Genomic DNA, 23,731 nt, shown 5'->3' on the forward strand with positions numbered 1-23,731 from the left:
CGAGACTATGGGGAAGCACTGCCCCATCTCCCGTCCCAGGCCGGTGCTCCTGGAGCGGGGGCGGGCCGGCGCAGGGGCTGCGCTGTGAGGAGGGCGGGAAGGAGGGCGGAGGCCGTCCCGGGCGGCGGGCGGGGAGCAGGGACCGGGGCTGTGACACTCCCCGCCGCTCCCCAGGACTGCGCTGCGGCCCCACCGCTGCCCGCGCTGGGGGAGCCCAGCTGGGCCGCGGCTCCGGCATGGCCGGCGCGGCCACCGCGCTGCTGCGGCCGGCGCTGCTGGTGCTGCTGCTGGCCTCCGGCCGGCCCGCTCTCGCAGGTAGGGCCGCGGCGGGGGCCGGAAGGCACCTGCGCCCGCGAGGAAGGGGCGGCCCTGCCGCAGCTCCGGGCTGCTCGTAGCGCTGGAGCGACTTGTCGCCAGTGTTCCCGCGAAAGCAGCCACCTGACGGGGAGTGGCCCTGCCCCGGCCCGGTGGGGCGGCGTGGCCCCCGTGCTCGGGCCAGCTGCCGCCGCACCCCCTTGGCCGCGAGCGGGAACGGCGGGCGGGCGGCGCTGGCGGCGCGCAAGTGGTGGGACGGCGGGCATTTTGTGAGGGCGTTTCTTCATAAAAACGTGGATGCTTTGCAAGCAATGTGGATGTAAACCTTTTCCCTCCACCTCCTATCATAATTTTAGTATGTCATGAGGAAAATTGCTGAGGTAGAAACAGGAATATTCCGTGCAATTCCTTCCCTGCTCCGTGCGTGGGAACTAGTAGTCCCGATGATAAGTATCAGTCAAGAGCTGCAGGTATTTGGGTTTTAGCGTACAGCTTCGGCTGCCTTGTGCCTGGCTTTTCAAGACAGGCCAGGCACCTCACCAGCAGTGATGCACATTAAGGTGTGCGTCTTGGGCAGTCATCAAAACCATTGGAACAGCCAAAAGTAATCTGCATATTCTGTTTCTTCTTTAGATGTAATATGAAGTACGTTGCAATTTGAGCTTAAAAGACTGGTAGTAAAGTTTATTACTTACATATATTTTAAAAACTATTGAATGAGTATGCAGTTGAAGAAGTGTGGTTTTTCATCCACCTTCTGTTCCTCACTGCAATCCCATATGAGACAAACCAATCGCTGTAACTTTCTTTAGAAATGTCAAATGGTCAGTTTCTGTGGTTGTGTGACATCTGTTTCACTAGCTGAGAAGACAGGTTAGAAATGAACTAATATTTGATTGTAACCTTAAAAAACAGTTTTTACCTCAGAAGTCAATGAAGAGATTAATGAAAGGATTAAGTTCAGATCCTGTAAATTAAATACACCAGTCTTTTCTTTCCATGAGAGAATTTCAGTGATGGAGCTCTAAGTGATGTCCATCCGTTTTTTGAGTGAAGACCCTGCAGCCAGAGTGGATGGAGGAGTTTTTTAATTGCTCATAGAGATGTCTCAGACACACCAAGGATGTCAGAAGATTTGAGTGCCACTGAAATGGCAACCTCCAATAATAGTAGCATTGTCTTAAATTACATGACAAAGGGTTTTGTGGATATTACTGATGGGGGTGTTAGGCCAATCAGTGCTTTATGGCTTGTTGTTGGAGTAGTGTCGTCCGTCCCTGGCGCTGCCGGGAGTGCAAGCAAAGCCAGATGCTACATTTCCAAACCACCTGGTAGGGACACAAGCCTGCTGCTTCTAGGTGCACCAACCTGTGATGCTCTGCTTGAGCTGCCTTCAAGCTGAGATTTGCTAGGCCGTGTGGACTGACTTCACCACCAGAGGAGAGCTTGTTTAAATCCAGCTCTCTTCATTTACTCCAGGTGCTGTTACAGCTATAACCTCACCCAGAGGCAATCTAGCAAAAGAGTTGAAGGCTGGGAAGGAAAAAATCCGTGAGCTTCTTATAGGCAGTGCACTGAAATTAGGTTTTAAGTGACTTTCTCAACTCTTCAGTTTTCAGTGAGTTTCTATAATAAAACTAGAAAATAACGTCAGCACTGTTCATTTCACATTCAGTGCTTTAACTACAGGACTGTCCTTTATCTGGAAGTCATAGAATGCTTTGGTTTGGAAGGGACCTTTAAACATTGGTTCTGGTGTGTAAAGCATTTGTAGGTGCAGCATAGGGGTATTCTTCATTGTGTCCATTTTAGGTGAGTGTAAGAGGCTTACACACTCTGGTAGTGTTTGATTTACCCTCAAAATGTCACTAGATTTTACACTGAGAAAATGTGAATCAACCCTGAGAATTCCCTTTTGAATAATTGTTATATTTAGCCTTAAAGGGCATTCCCAGTGAATCTGGCATCTTCCTTTTCCACTTCCATTTTTCCTGTGTCTGTACATGCTGTTGATATCATCTGCTATCAGTTTAGATAAGCTGACAAAAATTGGAGGAATGTTGTTTCATTGTGAAGTGTCCTCTTTTGATTCTTTGGAGGTTTTTTTCACCTCTCATTTTGCTGCATTACTTTTGCTATTTGTCCTTGTAACAAAGCTTCATTAACCCAACTCCTGTGGGTTGAGATATCAGGACCATGTTTTGGAGAGTGTAAGATTTGTAAGCAAACCATATTATGTATGGTGATGTTTTTCAATCTCAACAGTGGAATATGATCTTACCTGTGATGCAGCAAGTAATGTGTCAAGGAAAAAAAAATTAAAAATAAGGTTTTGCTAGCTGTAAAAGAAATCATGCCAAGGCACTATAGGTGGTTCAAAATCTTGTTAACTGGTGGATCAGTGCCTACCTGCCCCACCTTCAGTGATGGTTTCTGACTCTGAGAGGAATTTTATGGAAGGCAGAAGGTTTAACTTAAATTTCTTTTTTTTCTTTCCAGAAAATTTGTTTATAATATAAATATCAAACTGTTGCCCATGGTACTCTGCAAAACATTGACTTCACAGCTTCATTCTATTTATTCTAAATTGCACTGAGTAATCCATAATCTCTCTGCGTTTTCTTCCCCCAAAATCCAATATATGAATTTAGCATAATATAAAAAAAATATAATTATTTAACCTATTTCCTGTCTTATTAGTTAGTCCGTATTTATACTGGGGATTTCTCTCTAGTTATGTTATTCCACTGCTTGCTTTAAAGAGGAGGTCTTTATTTACCCCACAGAATAACATTTTTATGTACAACAATAGGTCCTCTCAGTTTATAAATTTAATCTAAAACCTGCAAGGTATATTTGAGCTTTTTGATGAATGCTTCTTTTAAACTAGAAGCAAACTGCTGGGAAAGCATTCCTTTTTGTTCGATTTGGGATCAGTTTTTTTTGGCACAGCGGTGACTCTTTCTTTGGAAGAAACAGATGTATTTCAGTAATGTAAAGATCTTTCCTGTGTTTCTCTCGGTATTTAATATAACTTGATATTACATTGTTGCTGGCTGTGAGTTGTGCTGAAATCTTGTCCTTGGGAAAGCTAGGTAGAATTCTTATATATATATCCCGCAGCAAATTTTTAGATACTATTATTGATTGTTATTTCATGAATGAGCTACTAAATTAGGTCTTTGATTTGGTACTCTGCACAGAATCCAGTTCAGAGTCAAAGTCACACTTTATAGGAGTTGTCAGAATGTATTAGATTAAGCAAGGGGACAGCTAATATATGAACTGGAACATTTAAACTCCAAAAGTCCTCTGCAGTAATGCTTGATTTTAAAATGAAGCAGAATGAAGCTAAAAACTGCAAAATAAATATTTAACTGGTGGTGTTCTTACAAGCTGATCCAAACACAGCTGAAAGCATCATAAACTTTGGCAGATGGAATTTGAAAATAGATATGTCTGGAAAAAAAAAGGTCAAGGATCAGCTTGAAGGAATCAAATCTTTTACTAAATCCTCCTTAAGTACGACAAGAACAAAAACCCTGCAGAGGGTCCATGCAGCCAGTTGATTAAGTTACTAGTATAAAAGAGGCACTCAGAAAGGGCATGGCTGCTGCAGAGAAGCTAAACTAAGTGGCATTTACTGCTAATTGGGAAGATCCCAAACTGAAATTCCTTTTTGGGCTGGTGGAAGGGGAGGAGAGGGGTTGACCTAAAAGAACTTGGTGATCAAATAACTTGCTTACTAAGGGTAATATCTGATCTCATGCTTAAACTGCCTGGTACCTGAAGCCTGGATGGTGGCAGATTTTATCTTTGTATTTAAATAATATTTACAGGGGACTGTAAGCCTGACATCCATAACTCAAATTTGTAGGTATTGTAACAAAGAATAAAAGATGCACAAGTGAGATGGATCAATTTTGAAGGAGTCTATAAGATCTCTTTAAAGAGTTCCTTACAAACCCCTTGGAGTTTTCTTGATGGAGGTGGCAAGATGGCCAAGATTTAGAGTTTCAAAAGACTTTTTATAAAGTTTGCTGCCAAAGGCTTTTTAGCATTCATTGGAGTGCAGGGCTTTGTATATTAAGTAATTGATTAAATAGGAGGAGTGGTAGATGATTGATATATTTTTTTTTTATGTGTCAGAGGGAAGTTACCAGCAGAATTTTGGGGGATTTGGTCTTTGGATCTGTTGTGTTGTTCAAAATAGCAATAATGGGGATGGTAAAAGCAGTGAGCAGTCACATGAAAACTCTTGCTGATGTTACTGTTCCTCAGGGCAGAAAAGAGGAGAGAAGACGATGAAGGAGGCTTGTTCAGATTTGAGTGAGTGGCCACCAGGATGGTGGGGTGTGGTTGCATACAGGAAACAAGAGGAACACCCCGCATTAAACTCCTCTTGGAAACACCCCACATTAAACTCTTCTTGATCAGGCCTAGCTGCGAGCCTGGCCCTCCTCCTAGCCTTCATAGCCAAAGCTCCCCTATACAGCCTACACCTGTGTCTGCCTAAAGCCCACATAGAAGCCCCCACTGCCGGCTCCATGCTGCTAGCAGCCCTTATGCCTGGAAGAGAGGAATGAAAACATCTGAAAATGTCACAGGTGGCAGGAGACTTGTGGGTCTTATCTGCAGAGATGACATAGATTGTCTCTGATGGAGATGGAGATGTAAGAGCATGTTGTAGATGAACATCTACATCTCTGATGGAGATGTAAGAGCATGTTGTAGATGAACATGTGTGTCCAAAGAGAAACTAGAGGAATACTTCATAGAGAAATTCTGTTGCAACTCCAAAATAGACTGGGTGTGACAAGCTCAGGAAAAGACCTGAAACAAACAAACAAAAATTAAGGAGTATTTGAAAAAAATTAGTCAGTATAATTACATTGTTCTTACCATTCCAGTCATCACTCTTGGAGATAAGAAAACTGGCCTGTATTCATCCCTTGTCAATTCTGGTATGGCCATTGGCCTCTTATTAAACTGCTTGGACAGGTGAATTTGATATCTGAGATTTATTTTCATTTGTACGTGAATAAGTGTCTAGAAAATAATATAAATTGTTTACATATATATGGGTAGGATTGAGAAAGACAGATTTTTTTTGTGGGTGTGTGTGTGATTGAGTTTCCTATTTATTTTCCTTTATTTCTTTCAGTATCGTTTTATGGTAGTAGCATTGTGGAGCTGAACATGGCAGAGGCATCCCATCAGACATCCTTACAGTTGCAGTTTCGAACAAGCCAGCCACAGGGACTGCTTCTTCTTGCAGCTGGGAAGACCGATTATTGTTTAATGGAGCTGCGCTCAGGATATGTACAGGTATGCTTTGTAACTGTAGCTGAAAATTATGCGTAGCCTGTGCTTATCAGAGTTTTTCTTGAGGCTGTTATCTATAACAAGATATCTAAACAAGTTGCTGTTCTGAGAAATTGAAAAATCACTTACTATAATTGATAATTTTATGGCTTTTATTTCTTACAGTTATATATCTATAGCCTTTGAGATCTCTAGATCTTAAAAATAAGATCATTGTGTTCAAAGCATGAGGTTCAGCAGAGACAACATTTCAGATTTGATGATGTTAGCATTACAGAAAATGCTTGGATCTGAGTAATTGTATTTCTGCAAGGTAAGTTTTTGAAAGATCATTTTCAGTTGAGCTCTCAGGAGTTGTTGTTTCTAGCAGAATTGCAGTGGAGTCTATTGCTTCTTCTGCAGTTATTCAAACATCTGTGATGACAAGTAAACCTACACAGAATTTTATTGGGATTTTATTTTTTCAAATCTATTTTGTAAATTATATGGTTAGTGTGAAAATATATGAAAATTAATATATTAACTATGTCTTAATGTATGATTGTGAAAAAGATAATTGTGGATTTTTATACTTAAAATTCTGTCTCTTGCAGTTGAGAATTAATTTTGGTGCGGGAGAACGAGTACTGCATTCTCAGCAAAGATCTCAGCTGAATGATTTGGCGTGGCACCTGGTTGAACTACATCATGAACATGATAATGTCACATTGGTAATTGATAAACATGATAGAACGAGTGTAAAAATGCCTGGAATTCTTTATGAATTAAACATTGATTATGGATTCTACATAGGTGGTCCTGGTATACTTGATGTTCCCTACCTTGCTGGAGCACTACCCAGTTTCCGAGGATGTATTGATGGTGTGTTATTCAATCAGTTAGACATTCTGATGCCTCTGAGACCTTCTCCTGGCTTCAAAAACATCCATGAAGTTTCAGTGGGGTGTAGTGATGAATTCTTTTCAGGTGAAGAAGAACCTATTAGTTTCTTCAGTTCCAGGTCCTATATTTCTTTCCCATCATGGAATGTGGACAACGAGGGAATCTTCGAGTATGCTTTACAAACCTCAGCTGCACGTGGCTTGCTGCTTTACCAGCCTGGGCAAGCAGGAGATTTCATTGCAATGGAAATGGAAGATGGTTTAATTAAAGCTTATGTTAGAAAACATGGAAGTAGAACCCATCTTTCTTCTTATAGGTCAGTCAATGATAGTCATTGGCACTACATCAAACTGAAATTTACTGCAGAATATTTGCAGCTAACATTGGATGAAGAAACTGTGAAAAAGTCATTACCTCCCCAGAGCAAGTTGCCTCTTCTGAAGGGATCTTTCTTTGTAGGTGGTGTAGATGACAGCATACGATCAGAAGCGATGAAGTTAATCTCAGTGTCTGGGAAGTATGTCACAGGAGGATCCTTCAAAGGCTGCTTAAGGAACCTGAAAGCCAACTCAGAAAAGAAATCACTGAAGAATGTTCTAGTAACTAAGGACATTTCAGCTGGATGTGAACTGCCAAGTTCTTTTAAAGCAAATCTTTCTTTAGAGACGGCTGAAAAGAACCCTCCTGTGAAAGCAGCTCCTCTATTTGCCATTTCCCATGAAAGCTCGATTTCTCTGGGCAAGGAAGACAAAAGCCACCTTCTAGTTCTGAGTAACTTGATTGTGCTAGAGGGTGAACAAGCTTCACTTGAATCTAAGCATATGAAAATTAACTTAGACTTTCAGAAATTAGGAATTAATCACTCACAAATTCTTTTTGATATAAAGAAACCACCCTCTCATGGACACTTGAAACTGAATGTTGAACCATTGCAGGAGGTAAATACATTTACTATGCAGGATGTGTGGCAAGGGAAGATTCTGTATGTTCATGATGGCTCTGAGGACACTTCTGATTATTTTAATTTCTCCATTTCTGCCAGCAGTGAGAAGACTGTGCCTCCATATTTGCAAGGAAATGAGCAGCATATGTTCAGCATTACTGTTACTCCAGTAAATGATGCACCTGAGATCATACTTCCTGAGGGAAACTTGCTTCTTCTCTTAGAGAACTCAAAGAAACGTTTGACTAATGACCTGATAAAGGTTCTAGATGAAGATACTGATTCTGTGGGTCTCAGACTTTCAGTGCTTGGAAATCTGAATGCAGATGCAGGATTTTTAGAAAATTCAAGGCATCCTGGAAAAGCTATCACTACTTTTTCTAATGAGGAGTTAGACAAAGGCACTGTTTTCTTTGTCCACACAGGTGTCAGGAACTCAAGGATAGTTCTCAGGGCAAGTGATGGTGAGAAGGTGAGCAACACTGTCGTGTTACGTGTCATGGCAGTTCCTTTGGATTACAGAGTTGTCAACAACTCAGGAATAAATCTCCTCCAAGGTGTTACAGCTCTTATAGGACCTAGGCATCTGGCAGTTGAAACAAATGCTGTCCTCCAGGAACTGGAGATACGGTATGAGATCACAGAGCCACCTCTCTTTGGTCAGGTCCAAAGGCGGCGTTCAAGGCGGGTATGGAAGCAAGTCAGCTCTTTTTCTCAGCGCTCTCTTCAGCACAATCGGGTGAGATACTGTAGCACTTTTAAAGACATTCAGCTGGAAAACATTACTGACCAATTTAAATTCAAAGTTAGCGTAGGAAACAAAATCAGTGAAGAGCACACATTTCTAATCAGAGTGAAATGGTTAAGGTACAATCTATTGAAACATGCTCCTCTAGAAATTGAAAAACCAAAAAAGAAGTACTTCAATTCTGATAATCTGTTTGCTGTGATTGCAGATCTAGAAATACCTGAAGATGAGCTTCATTTCAAACTTCTGTCCCTACCAAAGAATGGACAGATACTGCTTAATGACCAGCCTTTGAAAGAAGGTTCAGTCTTTAGCCAAAAAGATATTATTGATCAAAAAGTGGCATATGAATTAATCAGCCAGTACCATGAAGGCTATGATTCATTTAGATTTCTCATTTCTACAACGTATCTGGATTCGAATTCCTATGACTTTGAAGTCTACATCAAATCAGATTTCAGAAACATTATTTTGACTAACAATGGCCTTAATGTTGTTGAAGGGGAAGGAGAATTAATAACAAGCACAAAACTATTTGTGCGAACAGCAGATAATAAAACTTTCCAATATGAAGTTATACAGTTTCCTAAGCATGGGAAATTAAAACTTACTAATTTTTCTGGTTCATTCGAGAAAAATGACAATCTTACAACTTTCACTAATGAAGATATAACTGATAAGTGCCTTATGTATGTGCATGATGATTCTGAGACCATGTTTGATGAACTTCTTGTCAGAGCTTCCAGCAAAGAGTCAGGAAAGGGGGCAAACTTTGATCCAGAAATAGAACCTTTGTCAGTAGAAGTCAGATTCTATATTTCCGTCCAGCTGAAGAATGATGAGAAGCCAATTCGTGTAGTTGATAAGGTATTTGACGTAGTGAGAAATGGGCAGCGATTATTAACTTTGGCAGATCTTTGCTATCGTGATCCTGATTCTGATTTTGATGATGGACAGTTGCTATATACTAGACGTGGTATTTCCAATGGGGACTTGGTGCTAACAAATGATACTTTGCATAGACTCTACCAATTCAAACAAGTGGACCTGGAACAAAAGCAAGTCCTGTTTATACACCATGGTGCAGATTTTGGGCGTTTTGTGCTTTTTGTGACAGATGGTAAGCACTATACTTCCTTGCTTCTGGAAGTTAATGCCACCGATCCTTATGTTAAGTTGGTAAATAATACAGGATTGTTGGTTCAAAAAGGGAAAGAAGAAACGGTTTCAACAGCTAACCTCAGTGCTACTACAAACCAAGACATAAGAAATGATCATGAGCTTACATACAAGATACTCTCTTTCCCAAAGTATGGAAGAATATATGTGAATAATGTGTTAAAGGATTCCTTTACTCAGCTTGATCTGCTAAAGGGACATGTGACCTACAGACATGATGACAGCAACAACCTTATTGACACCTTTAACTTTACAGTCAATGCTGGAGATGTCCATCTCAATGCTGGACTGCAGGTTCGCGTGTACTCAGAAAGTCATCAGCAGCCACCAAGGATTGTGAACATAAACAATCTCTTGGTTGAAGAAGGAAAACCAGTTAAAATCAGTAAAGGAAAACTGCAAGTAGGTTAACTGTGTTGTCCGTTCCTCCAATCTTGTAGCAAGTTTTCCTCAGTTTTTTTAGCTGTTGGCAGTGTCTTTAGTTTGTGTCTTGTCTTCTTTAACTCCATTTGATTACCACTAATATGACTGCATTCTGGGTGCTTAGTTCAGGAGAAACTGGCACTAGCAAGCTTCCATTTTTAGGAAGGAAAATGGATCATGTTAAAGAAAATACAGGCCATAGTTTTTGACTCTCTTACATATTGGTGCATAAGAAAATGATCATTTGGAGATTCTGCATGTATGTTTTTGTTTTAGGTGTGACAGTTATTTGTACTCCATGTAATTGGTCGTAATTGAGCTGATGGGAAATGCCAAGGAAGAAAGGGGTTTTTTTGATTTAATTTGGAGCTAGCCCAAAAATTGTTTGAGAGTGACATCCAAAATTTTAAAAAAATAAGTCACAAGCCCGAGGCCACTTCTGTTTGATTAATTCTTCTCTGCCCAATTTTTGTGTGTAGCCTTCCAGGAGCCACCGCGAGAGGGCTCTGGCTGCATGTTGCTGAAATCCTGAATTCCTTGTTTCAGGCAGGGATCTGTAGATGTGAGGCCAGTAGTTAATTATGCAGTACGTTCCTTTTAAAAACTTACAAAACATATTTGGGGTTGCAAAATGGCTCCCATGCAACCTTTATTTAACATGTGTCTGCTTAAAGCATTATATTGTTTTGGGAACTGTGTAACCCAACTAAAGGCCAGTTTAGTTAGGTAGACAATCCCAGAATTTAAAGTGAAAAATTCAGAAGAGAATTATAGAATTTCTCCCACTTCCATTTGAATAATTTTGGGATATGTTCTTGAATTAAAGGTTGTTCATGAAAATAGTCCTCCATCTGAGATTGTGTTCACAGTAAGACAGCTTCCAGTGCATGGATACATTCGGAAGTTTTCCTTGGAAGAAAGTTATCTCAGTTCTGACCAAAGGCCTGCTTTGAGCTTCACACAGCAAGATGTCGACGAGGGCAAAGTTCAGTATGTGCAGACAGTTTCTGACTGTCTTTCTGACCATTTTTTTCTGGATGTGACCAATGGTGTCAGAACAGTGAGTGGAATAGAGATCTCTGTAGACATCATCCCCAGAATGATTCCACTGGAAGTACAGAACTTTACAGTATTTGAAGGGGGCTCAAAAGCCCTGGTGGAAGACTATCTAAAAATTTCTAGTAGACACTTTGCAGGACTCAGCTGTGAATTCATTTTAACTGAGCAGCCAAAACATGGGTATGTTGAAAACTCTCGTGTCCCTGGAATAAAGTTAGCCACATTTACCAGAAAACAGGTAATGTCTTTAGATCTTCTTAGACATAGTGTTGATTAATTATTTGCTTTGCTGAAAGCTGTGAGATTTTGTGAAAGGTAGTGAGACACAGGAGTTTGAGCTTTATTCTGGCCTTGAGTTAAAGACCTTTCTGTTTTTTCTGTCTGGTCATTTGGAGTGGGGAGGGAGGCTGCCTTGTCGTGGTGAGCCAAATCACTTTCTTAATGGCACTATTGGCACAGACTCATGTACTGTAGCCACAGCAGACTGATGGGCCACTCACATTCAGGCAGAGTTGTAGATATTCTGGAAATGTGAGACTTTGGGTGCATTTTGAAAAGACCAGAGGAAGTGCTATGTAGAGTGAACAAGTAGAAAAGTGGGGAAAAAAGTAATTTTTTTAGGTAATTTCTTTGCTCACAGATAGCCACTATATGCACAATGTGCTAATTTTCAGTAATTTAGCTCCAAGAAGCAAGATGGTATCATAGGTCACCATCTACTACTAGCACTGTGTTCAGTTTATAGATTCCAGGAAACGTTGTTAAATACAGTGGGGTTGGATTTCCATTTTTCCTTCAGGAGGAAGGAAAGAATACCAAGACTGGCAAGATATTCTGACTAGAGGAATGGACAGATGAGCAGTAAAATTTACTGTTGTGAATGGAGCAAAGATAGAGGTACAATCATATTACATCATAAACAGAATGTTCATACAATAAATACAGAGAGCCACGACTAGGATGTTTTTCAATGTGACATTTATTTTCTTCTAGCCTCTTTAGTTTTTCAGCTTGTTATATTTTTCAGGTGGAACAAGAATTAATCTACTATGTTCATGATGACAGCGAAGAACTGATGGACAGTTTTACTGTGATAGTTAATAACACGGAATTATGGAAACAGAGTTTACCCCGAACTGTGTTTGTGACTGTTACTGCAGTAAATGATGAGGCTCCTGTTGTAAAAGTAAACAGAATTCTTCAGGTATGTTTGTCAACCTTTTGAAGTGTTAAAATAATTCCATTAATTCTGATGCCATTTAATGCAGCTTCATTAACAGACTTGTGTCTGGTAGGATAGTCAGTATAATAGGTAGTAGTCCTTGGGTTTAGAGGAATTAATGCTCATGAAAGGAGGCAATACATAGGTTATTTGTATTTAGGAAGATTTTAGACATGGAGAACTGTTTTGGCTGTTGTAAAGATTATCTTGATGGCTGAATGAGCATTCTTTTAATCTTAAAGTTATGTGAAGTCTCTTGGACTGATGTAGGGCATGTGAAGGTGGATGGCTTGCACCTGGATGTTTGTTATATTTTTGTGTTGTTTGCTGAGGTGTCTTGAGGGCTGTAAATGAACATGTAACCAGTAGAATGGGAAAAGAGAGAATTTTTTAGGTGTTGGGTATCACTTTGGTGTTGGGTGTTGGGTAACAAAGCAGGAGTGGTTCCCTTTTAAACAGTTGCAAATAATATAATGCAGTCTGTGGAAATCTAGGGTCATCAAAATATTAGTCCAATCACTGAAGCTATCACTTTACAATATCACAGTGTGATACTGTGAGCTAAGAAAAAACATGTTAACTTTTTTTAACTGCCTTCCCCCCAGAAAATCCTGAAGAAAATTTTAGAGTTACCTTTATCTAAAGCTACCTTTAGCTCTTAATGACCATAGCTGACTTTTTAATCTACAGATCTTTGGAAAGTTACCTACCACTACAGAAGAGACTAGTGTCACTTCAGTTTCAATGCATTTTTAGATTGATTAATTCATTTGTTTATTTATAGTATTTAAACCAGGATGTATTTGTGTAGTGTTTGTTTGTGTTATGATAGGAGTCAGTAATGAGAACCATTTTAGTAAGAACACTGTGCCCAAAAAGCTCCCCACATGTAAAGAATTTCAATCTGAGATCTGATGAGTAAAAGCAAATTAAGTGACTCCAAAGATCAGGATGAAATGAACATGGTCAGCTAAGTGGTCACAGTAAACCAGCTGGAAGTCATCAACGTGGAGAAGGTGTTTAGGAATAGGCTTGAAAGAAGATAAGCAGGATATTTTGAAGCTGCAGTCATTCCCAGTGCTCTGTGTTGCAGTTTATAAAGGGGTGGTACCAAAACATGCATGTAGTTAATTGTGTATTGAAGAGGGAAAGTGTATTACTCTAAAGATGATGGTAACCTTGTGTTGTATATTTCACATCTTTTTTATATGAGAAAATACATAATTTTTAAATTAGCAGTAGTGTAAGTATTGTACAGCTTCACAGTGAAAGGCAGATAATCTGCAGATGCCCACAACAGAAGATAGCCTGCCCTGTGCAGAGACTGCTGACAGAAGGGCAGACTGCATTGACACGTTTGGGTGGCACAGAGAAAAATCTTCCCAGGTTTAAGTAACCACAGTGGCACCCTACAGACATCAGCACAGCATGCAGCAATCTTTGTCTAGTCACGGAGAAGAGAGCACCATGTTCAGCCAAGTTTTTTGGGGTCTCTGTTCTGGTGCATTGATGGCAATAAAGTGTTGGCATTGAGCTGCTGGAATTGCAGTCTGTTAAACAGATCTAAGGCTGTGTAGTGCACTGCAATGCAGCTTATGGATTTTTCTAAAAATATCTGTGAATCTAGGCTTCCCAAGAGCAGGATTAATAAAGCTTCACCTACCCAGAGCTGGTCCTGTCTACTGGGGAGGCAGTCTGTGTACTAGAACCAGGATGCTGCATTTGTGCCTGTGGTTCTGCTAATCATGCAAAAGCTATTGTTGAAAAATCAAGTTTATATCTGTTGTGAGTGGCTGCCATTATGTACACATATGGTGGATTCATGTGCAATCTAAAACAAATTTGGCAGTCAAGTTATCTGATGGGAGGAATATGCTGAGATGAGTCTTCCTCGAATCAAACTTGCACAACCTCAGTGGATGGAAGAAAATGGGTTTTTCTTAGTCCTCCTAAATACTGAGGAGGACTAAGTAGGCATACTGAGGCATTCCTGTGTAGGGTGATGGTGGCTGGCTCCATGTTCAGCCAAATAGTCTGTGCTCCTCAAGAACATTGCTAGTGTTAGATACTGAATGATAGACAATGTTGCTTTTAAAAACTCAGTAGCTCTTTTATCTATTTTGTAGAGTTGGAAATGTACAAAAGTATAAAATGACTGACCGCTACTGTGAAAACAGGAGTCTACTAGAACTGTTGGAGTTCACTGAAGTTTAGGACCTCAGAAATTTTGTAGATCAGAATATAAAGAGTCAGAAAGAAATGCTGAATGATTAAAAATACAGGCTAGGTTATGGCATCTGCTGCTGAGAAGTAGCTTATGTGATGAAGTACGTGTCAAGAGGTGAAGAGGCCAGTGATGTTGGTGTGGGCATGTGGAATTTAATTTACACCTTTGGGCTTCTGTCCAAACCCAAGAAACTTTTGGGTGTGTGCACACGTGCTGAATGAGTCTAACTCTAGCTTCCTCACTTCAGAGACAGCCATAACATCCCTTCTTCAAACAGCCTTTTCTGTTGCTATCAATGTGATGAGCACCATGGGGGGAGTTTCAGAGTGACAGACATCCAACCATTTTGGGAATTTTTCTCTGTTTTATTTCTAGGAAGCAGAAGTCAATGAGGGTTTAAAGTGTTTCGGTTTTTAGGTTTGTTTTTTTTTTTTCCTGGCTCAGAATTTATGACATAACATCTGAGATGGAGAAAATTTTACTGTCCTGAGAACTTCTGTAGTCCATTTAATTTAAATACTTTCCATTGCAACAAATTTGTGAGATGTATTTTTATTTAGAAACTTAATTTATTGGCAATTTAGGTATAGTTTCTTAAAATTTCCACAGGTTCTATGGACTTCTTTTTTTCTGAAATGGGAATGGGTAAAGGAAAAAGGATGTTTTGAAGAAAATCACTATTCTGGCATTATGTGCTGCAATTATACGTGTTTAAATACATGGGTGGCAATGCTATGAAATGACTGTATTCTCCTGTTGCCACAAGAGGGCTATATTTTCCTAGAATTAGTTTTTTTTTTAAAAAAGCACAAATTTAAACTGATTTTTTTTGTTGTTTTCTCTAAATTGCTCTCTAAAATGTTAAAATGTGAATACAGACTGGTGGAATATGTGGCATGCAAGAGATACTGATGAGCTGAATCCTGTAAGTAGAGCAGAATAAATTATTTTACATCAGCAAGGTCATGAACCTTTTTTTGGACTATGCCTGTGGAATATGTTAGGCACATGAAAAATCAGTGTCATGCTACATCATGGAGGTTCAGATACAGTTTTCATGGTGCTCTTCAAGGAGATTTTGATCTCAGGTATGAAAAATAATATGCTTGTAACACTCTGCTGTGTTCTCAGTGTTTGCTTCCCTGTGGTTCTTCTAAGCTCTTAGATCTTTCATTCTTCAAGGATCATGTTGCAGGCCATGTATAGTACTTTAAAAAGAATTAAGTGGTAGTGTGCTGAGACAACAGAACTAAATATTGACACTACAGAAAAAATGGTTTTCTATAATTAGAAATTTTAATTCTTTTTTCCTTTAGTAAGGAAAATAACTTGGAAGTTAGTGAGTAATTTGTAATAACATGTGTCCATTATAATTTTATTTCTTTGTATATTCTATATGTGACCTTTTTATTTTCTTCATAGAATAATTACGCAAGTACTACTGAGACAAATTAAAAGGTCTCAGTACAAAAACTGATGTGCTTATTTGGTGTCACTTGCTAAGTCACCCTGAGCTGTTAGTTGTCATTCTGTGCCGTAAGTGTAATTCTTTATCAAAATTTAATATTTGTAATTACATTACAGCAAAATGCATATTTCAGGGAAGAAAATAGCTATTTGTTAGTTGAAAGGTATTTTTCATTATAAATTTACTTTTCAGACTTCTTCTGATTAGAAAAAAAATCAAACTTCATTTTAGTATCTCTTTTTCCATGGCATATATTTTGTGACACAATGTAGGATGAAATCTTTCCTCTGTTGAAGTGTGGTGGCAAAAATTTCAGTCTCTTAAAAGGTTTTCTTTCATGGTTCATGTTAAAAAATGGAATTAATGCTTAGTGAATTGTGATTGATGATTTTTGGCTTTGGTATAGATAAAATGCTCTTTGTAAAGGATCATGTGTCCCCTTCAACCATTTGGTGGGATGTTACTACCAGATATTTATTAAGTGTACTTAGACCTAGAAAGACAGGGAGGAATGATGCAGTGTGTTTTGAAGCTCAAGCTGAGGTATTTAAAGGTTTAGGCTCTTAAGATTTTACGCTATGTTACAAATATGTATGAAAATAATTGATATTGATGTAGTGAATATTTTAGAAATTTCACTTCATGTTGAGATAAATATGTATTGTTCTTTGTAAGCACTTCTGTCTGTATTTCCAGATATATATAGCAGAAATGAAGAACAAAATAGGCCATTGCTCATCCTTTGCAAACAAGAAATTATCCAGTCAGATAGGAATGAAACCCAGAGGGGAAGTCGTTTCTTCTTGAAATAAGGGACCTTAAAGATCATCTAACTCCTCCTGCTGTGGGCAGGAACACCTCCCACTAGACCAGGCTGCTTGAAGACTTATCCAGCCTGGCTTTGAGCACTGCCAGAATTTGGGAATCCACAACCTCCTTGGGCAACCTGTTTCAGTATCTCACCACCCTCACAGTAAAGAATTTTATCCTAATACCTCACTGAATTTCCCCTCTTTCAGTGTGTACCCATTCCTCCTTGCCCTGTCACTCCAGTTCCTGTCAGAGAATCCCTCTCCAGCTTCCCTGTAGGCCCCCTCAGGAACTGGAAGGTGTCTCTGAGGTCCCCACACAATCCTCTCCTCCCCAGGCTGAACAGCCCCAGCTTGCTCAGCCTGACTTCATAGAAGGGGTGCTCCAGTTCTTTTATTGATCTCGTGGCTCTCCTCTGAAATTAGACTTATAATGTGCTCCAGCTTTAGGTTTACCAGAAGTAAATAATGGTTTTTATACCATCTTTCTAAAAACTAGTTAACTATTTTTCTGCAATTGTAAACTGTAAATGGTAGGCAGCTGTTGGAGACATTGGTTGTTTCATCTCCCTAAGTGCTCTGAATGTCTCTGGGTTTTTTAGTGCACTAAAAAAGGGCCTCTGGTGCATTTTGCTAGAAGAAAATAGTGCAGCTACAAGAACTGTTCTATTTGTATTAGTTTATGCTGTCCCCGGGCTGTTTTTCTTTCATCTTTTCTGCTGGTGAAAGTAGAACATATTCAGTGTCTTACCTGCTGTGAAATGCATGACACTAAAATTCATGTGTATGTGTTGGAAAGCAGTTCCTTTACTCAGTTATCATAATACAATTTTTGTTATGTTTCTGAGAATTTAGAGCACTTGCATTCCAACTGTCTGAAACTCTTAACTAATGTAGGGTGTGTTTGCTTGTATTATTTCAAGGTCTTGTATTTTGCAGACTATTTGCCAGGATGAGCTATGCCAGTCTGTGATTAGAGATTTGGATGGACAGTTAGGAAACCTGTTGTAGCTCCGAGTGTTGCACGGCACAAATCTTTATTCTTTCTTTTTTCTTGGAGTCACGTGTCATCCATCCCTGTCCCTCGTCTCCTGTTGTTCCAATTTTCTTTTGTATACATTTTCTTGCTTTATTTATTTTTAAAATTATTTTTGCTTTTCTAGGTCTGGGTGGGTTCAGTCACAGAAATAACTGTTGATGACCTCTGTGCAGAAGACAAGGACTCCTCACCATCAGAACTGGTGTATTCTATTACTCCACCTAGCAATGGACACTTGGCTCTGAAGTCTTCTTCAAACAAGAGCATCCTAGCTTTTACCCAGACTCACATAATTAAAGGGCAGCTGGTATTTGTACACAATGGTATGTGATTTCAAAAATACCACATCTGATACCAGAATATACTATTCAGTATATTTGTGTTTATAATCCATTAAAGATCCCATTGTAACGTCACAAAGATCTTGGAACACTGGTTATGTGAAGTATTTATACACTGGTTATACATTATCTCTAAAACTAAACAAGATGTCTGATGTCTATTTAAATGTGTTCTCACTGAGAAACCTTGATGTTCTTGTGGTTCATTAGATAGCATCCTTCTTTCTGAAAACAGTTTTGCAGTAGGGGAACATTTCCATGCACCTTTCAGAGATAGGAAATCCGTTTTTTTGACTACTGTGATCGAAAATTTCCTGAAGCCTTTCTGTCTTGCAACAGTGCAGAGCTGTTCATGGACCAACAGTCTCACAGATACCAGGCATAGTGCAGTGATGGATGATGAAGTTATGGTTCATCTGTGTGATGTCAGTGTCTCTTTCAGGTTCTGAAAGAATTAAGCTTTAAACATTGACTCTTTCTCTTATTGTCCAGAGCTAGAGATTGGGGATTTATTTTAATTTGGGAGAATGTGTGGGGGATAAAAGAAGTTGGGGCAGCTTCATGCATCCTTGAGTGGCAGTAATGGGAAGCCACAGGAAAGAACTTCCCAGTGGGGTTCCAGCCAGAAGAGGCAGGGCTTTCACAGGGTGATGGCTACCTATTTTCTGCTCCAGCTGTATTACTACTTCCCTGAGTTGAAAGAAGAAAGGAGTTGCTACAGAAGGAATAAGTCATTGTTTTGGAATGGAGGTAGAAGAGATACACTGCTCTCCTGCCGGCCCTGAGGCAGGCTGTGCTCCCTTGGGTGCAGAAGTCACTTCAGATTTGTGCTGTGTCTTCATGAGGCTGAAGTACTGTGCCTTATGATGCACTGTCTGGCAAGGTGCATATATATTGCTGAAATTGCTTTACAATCAGTTGCTGGTGAGCTGTAAGTATCCTGCTCAAATAATTTGGTCAGGAAGTAAAAGGTCAAGAGCATGATAAAAGTGAGCCAAGCTATTTAAATTGTTCCAAGGGAGACTTGGACATGTAAGAAGCCCTATGATTGTAGGACAGTGGTAAGTGTGGGGAAATTAATCTGCTCTGTGTTCCAGAAAGGGCAAATGCACATATGTAGTCCTAGAGAGTGAATCTTGATTAATAAAAGTGAAAAGAACAGAAAATTTCATTTTCCAATCACTGGGAGTAATTTTTCCAATGAGTGTAGAGTAAATTTGTAACATAAAATTACCTGGGTTGTGTGTCAGGTCTTGCAGCTGCTCTGGCTTTGCTGTCTGCTCAACCTTATGGCCTCCAGTGCTTCACGAACTACTCTGATCATTTTGCTTCTTTGCGTTTCTTGGTCAGTGGTTTTCCTCTCTCCTTCATCTTGACCTGTTGCTGGAAATGTAGTTGTTACTCCCATCTTATTGCCTCTAGCCTTACCTGGGGCATTTCTTTATACCTGGGGCCTTTCCTTATGTTGTTGCTGTCATTCAACTTTTTATCCCTTTTCTCTATGTTTCCTCTGTTCCTTCTTAGGTGTGTGCTGGCTACTTTGTCTCCTTTGGGAAGTACCCCCATCTACTCTTCCTACTCATTTCAACCCTTTCCAAAAGCACAGGTTCTTCTTGGCTGAGGCAGCTCTTCCATCCTCCAGCTACTCCTCTTGGCAGTATACAGTTTTTAAACCTGTACGTGGCCGTGACTCTTCATTCTCAGTGTGTTTTTTACTGCCAATGAAAGTACTTTGCTTTTATGCCCCTAAATTATAGACCTCTCAATTTTCCCTTCACATTGCTCAGCCTTATGAGTTACATTTTGCTGCTTATTCTGTGGTGTGAGTTGCAAATCTTCCTCTTTTTCTCATGTTTTCCCTTGGATTTTTGTTTCTTTCCTCCATAATCTCTGATTGTTCTATCACCAGTGTAAATGCAAAACTAGAACACACTTTTCCTTTTCTGTAACCCTCTTTCAGCGTAAGAATTCCTTCTCTTTTTCACTCTTGTTTCACTCTAGGGTTCTCCTCTCTCACTTTTGCAGTATGGGCCCTGCCCTTAAACCCTCACAGTATTTTTCTTAGGGGCAGTAATAAATTGAACTCTTGTTGCTGATGAAGTCTTTGTGCTTGTCAGTGCAGCTTTTACAAACCTTCTTTCTGGTGTCCTTTTAATCACGTCTGATCAGACTAATTTTAAAAAATTAATTGTGATAAAATGATAAATACTCCAGCCAACCAGAACTTCAAGATGCAGTTCTGTTCCTGACTGCTGATGACAAAACGTCTATGTCAATCAAGCAGTTGACCTGCCTTAGCCAAAAAAGCAAGAGAGGCTGCATAAGCAGGTTCATTTGGGGTTATTTTTCAACTTAGTACAAATAGTAGACTACTCAGATGCTTTTTTGAATCAGCAACTGGTTCTTTTTTGTTAGAATATATAATAAAATAAAAACTTTTAAAATAAAAGCAATATGATCATATCTTCCATAGCTTCTTCAGCTGCCTGGCTAATATAAGAGCATTTCCTAGATCTATTTTTAACTGTAATCTCAGAACACGCATTTGATTCTTATGATACATTAATTTATAGTTAGGCAAAGTATGATGATCATTACATGAAAGTATGTGGTACTCTCTGGCTTTTAGTATCTGTATTCTTGTAGCAATATCTTATGGCTAAATTGGGCAAAGCAGATACAAGAATTCTTTGCAGCAGTTAATGTTTCTCTTTCTTTTTGGTCTTTTTACCTAATTGAATAACATGGAGAACCTCTGCTTAAAAGCAGCCTGTCAGTTCTGAGATATGTATTTTTACAGGAATCCACTCAGACTCTTGGAGGTATTTTGCTATTGCTTGTGCCAAAGTAAATACAGGTCCTAAGATTAAAGGGAAAAATGTGCATTTATTATGAGTACACATAACCTCTGAAATAGTTTAAGCTGTGACAACATACCTTCTTCAGTGAAGCTGAAGTTCAGTGAAGAGGCTAAGGAAACAACCCAAGAGTTTATTCAGACCTTTAAATATAAAACAAAATGAAAGAACATTCAAGTTACCTTTCTCCCCAAATTCCTTCTTTGCCAAAACGTGATTGCCTAGGTGCTTTGGACCCTCCAAAGACATAAATGGAGTTGAAAATTTTGGAGTCATTTTCTCCCCAAGTTTAGGATTTCAGCTCCACCATGTCAGTGAAGAAAGAGAAGGGGGCACTCTTGCTGATTTTCATCTTAGGGGTGTCTGGCTTTCACTGAAAACAACAGCCAGTAGTTTTCCCTGGGGAATGCGTTAATTGCGTTATCAATTTATTTAATTCTAATTAAGATACAAAGGCTCTGATAAAAAGTTGCTTTCAGGATGATCTTGGATATATTGCTAAGGAAACTTCTCTGTCTGCTTATCTGGAAGTCACTTTGACTGTCACACTGATACCCCCAAGACTTTGATTGTTGAGATACAACCCCTTTCTCATTGGTGGCTCCAGTCAACCTTGCTTGACTGTCTACATACCCAACACTCACACAGTCAAACAAGGTTTCCTCACTGACTTCACTTCAGGTTTCCCTTAGCAGAATCTCAGGTGCCTCTATCCTTAATTTAATTATTGTGCAACTACAGAGTAACGGCCCTGGCTGGGAGCCCATGACAGGGGACCCTGACCAAAAGGCTTTGCAGTCTAAGCCACCAAAGTCTGGAGTCCTCAGCTCCTGCCATGTTTCTGAGTGTTGGTCCCCTGGCAGCCGGTCCCAGTGCCCTTTGTTATGCAAAGGCTCAGCAGTTCAGGGCTGCTTGCCTTGGGCTCCTGCCGCCCAGAGCTCAACCTGCACAGCTCCACTGCAGCTGCACCCAGAGCTACCTGCCCTGAATGTGTTGCTTAACAATATTTCACGGTAGCCAGGAGTGAAAGGTGTCCAGTGTATGTTTTTTGTGTGACAGAGTAATATAAGAATAAATTTATGGTTTTGATTTCCACAGGAGCAATGTCTGGAGGCTTCAACTTTCAGGTGACAGATGGTTTGAACTTTGCACCCCGACAGATTTTTAGCATCACAGCTCAGATGCTGGTCATTAGCCTTGAAGTGAACAAAGGGCTCGGAGTCTTTCCAGGTAGGTTTTTTGAGATGATCATTATTTTGTCCACTTGAAAATATTGCCTACTAGAGAGTTATTTGTCAGATAATTAACTGACTAAACTATGGAAAACTGGCTGGGAATATTTATGTGTGTTTTTTAAGAAAGGGTTAATGTTTTCTCAAACAGCATACTGCTTTTTTGCTTTGCAGTCTTTAACCTTTTGATATGTGCATACTTGGAGTCATAGAAACTGGCAGTGAAATGTTCAACTACAATGTGATAATAACACTGTCTGCCTAAGCTCTGGAGATTTCCTATTTAGGTTTGTGTAAAATCTCTGTAGTCCATTCAGATATTTAGAGATTTAGGAGATTGTGATAGTGCCTTGTAAAAGCAATAGAGGAATGAAGATTGTGGCCATGAGATTCTGAATACCACGTGTAAATTTTCCAGATTGCTAGTTCACTTTTCTTTTGTTTAAAATGAATTATAGACAGCAGCACAGACTCACTGAGGAATCAGAAGGCTGGAAAACTTTGATTCATATTTGTGCATTTGTAGCTAGTTGATTCAGCAGCTGAGTATTTTTTAATGAAATCATACCATTGAAGGAGTTGATGTGCTAAGAGGTCTCATCAGAGCCATTTATTCCTTTGCATTGGCAAGAGTAATCCCTCATTGAGTTAGGAATCTAACATTTATTGCAGGATTAAAGGAGAAATAAAGATTAGTTTTCTCTCAAGAGTATCTTGCATCACACTTTTGTTTGTGATGCCTTCTTTTTTGTTTCTCTGAATGTGATCTGTAGAATCAGAGAGATACTAAGAATTGGCAGAGATCCAGAGGTTATAGTCTGTACCTTGATTTATTAATTGGATATCGAAGAGGAGCACTTTATCTTCTTACACTTCCTGAATATAAGGTGCATAAACAAAGGTTTGCAGCAAAAGCCACTTAAACACAGGCAACAAAAAATGAGATTGTAGCAGCATGATCTTCTAATTCAGTCAATATAAATGGGATTCACATAAATCCACTTACAAAGCTTATTAACTTGCAATTTTGGTGTGTACTGTTGCCTTGGGCCCAGGGATTTACTGGAATTCTATCTTAAGCCAATGATAATTGTAAGAAAAGTATGCCTAATACTTCCATAGAAGGCAAAGTCTCTAGGCTGTCAATCAGTTCTTCCGTTTACAAAATACAGTATTTCTTTCAGCACTGCAAACTGTATTCGTCCAAGACTGCAGTTTTTTCCTTGCATTCTCACTTACTTTGGGTTAGCAAAATTCCTTTTAGATGTTATAAAGTGTTACTAGATTTTTCACATGTTCTTTTTGTGGTATTTTTTAGAGACATTCTGGAGCTGTATGGCTTTCAGCTGTACTTTGCCATCATGAAATGACTATTACAACAACTAGGGTGCCAAATGGTTACTATATATAAAAACAACAGCCAGTGTCCTGTTAAACTTTATAGCCCTACTAAGAAGGGATCATTTTGAGCCAGCTTGAGAAACCTTCTCTCTGGGGTAGTAAAAATTGAATTTATTTTGAAGAATTTACCATGTCTTTGTGACGGGGTGTAAACTATTCTCTAAAGCATATTGTTTTGCAATTTTATAAGAGCATGAACTGCTTTTTTTTTGTGTTGGCTATACCAGATATGTTTATATAATTCATAGATTTTTTCTGTT

The 23,731-nt window shown here is 39.4% G+C and overlaps 1 protein-coding gene across 1 annotated transcript in view; it reads left to right on the forward strand.

Moving 5' to 3' along the window:
* The first annotated feature begins 234 nt into the window (after nucleotides 1-234).
* Nucleotides 235-23,731, forward strand: part of LOC132086968 (chondroitin sulfate proteoglycan 4-like) — a 33,330-nt gene continuing 9,833 nt past the window's right edge. The window contains exons 1-7 of the mRNA XM_059492957.1: nucleotides 235-315; nucleotides 5,480-5,643; nucleotides 6,234-9,794; nucleotides 10,642-11,112; nucleotides 11,902-12,078; nucleotides 17,764-17,962; nucleotides 21,937-22,068. Of these exons, the coding sequence (XP_059348940.1) occupies nucleotides 237-315; nucleotides 5,480-5,643; nucleotides 6,234-9,794; nucleotides 10,642-11,112; nucleotides 11,902-12,078; nucleotides 17,764-17,962; nucleotides 21,937-22,068 (4,783 nt within the window). The 5' untranslated portion in view covers nucleotides 235-236. The remainder of the gene's footprint in view (nucleotides 316-5,479; nucleotides 5,644-6,233; nucleotides 9,795-10,641; nucleotides 11,113-11,901; nucleotides 12,079-17,763; nucleotides 17,963-21,936; nucleotides 22,069-23,731) is intronic.

Source organism: Ammospiza nelsoni, chromosome Z (genome assembly GCF_027579445.1).
Source record: "Ammospiza nelsoni isolate bAmmNel1 chromosome Z, bAmmNel1.pri, whole genome shotgun sequence".
Lineage (NCBI taxonomy): Eukaryota > Metazoa > Chordata > Aves > Passeriformes > Passerellidae > Ammospiza > Ammospiza nelsoni.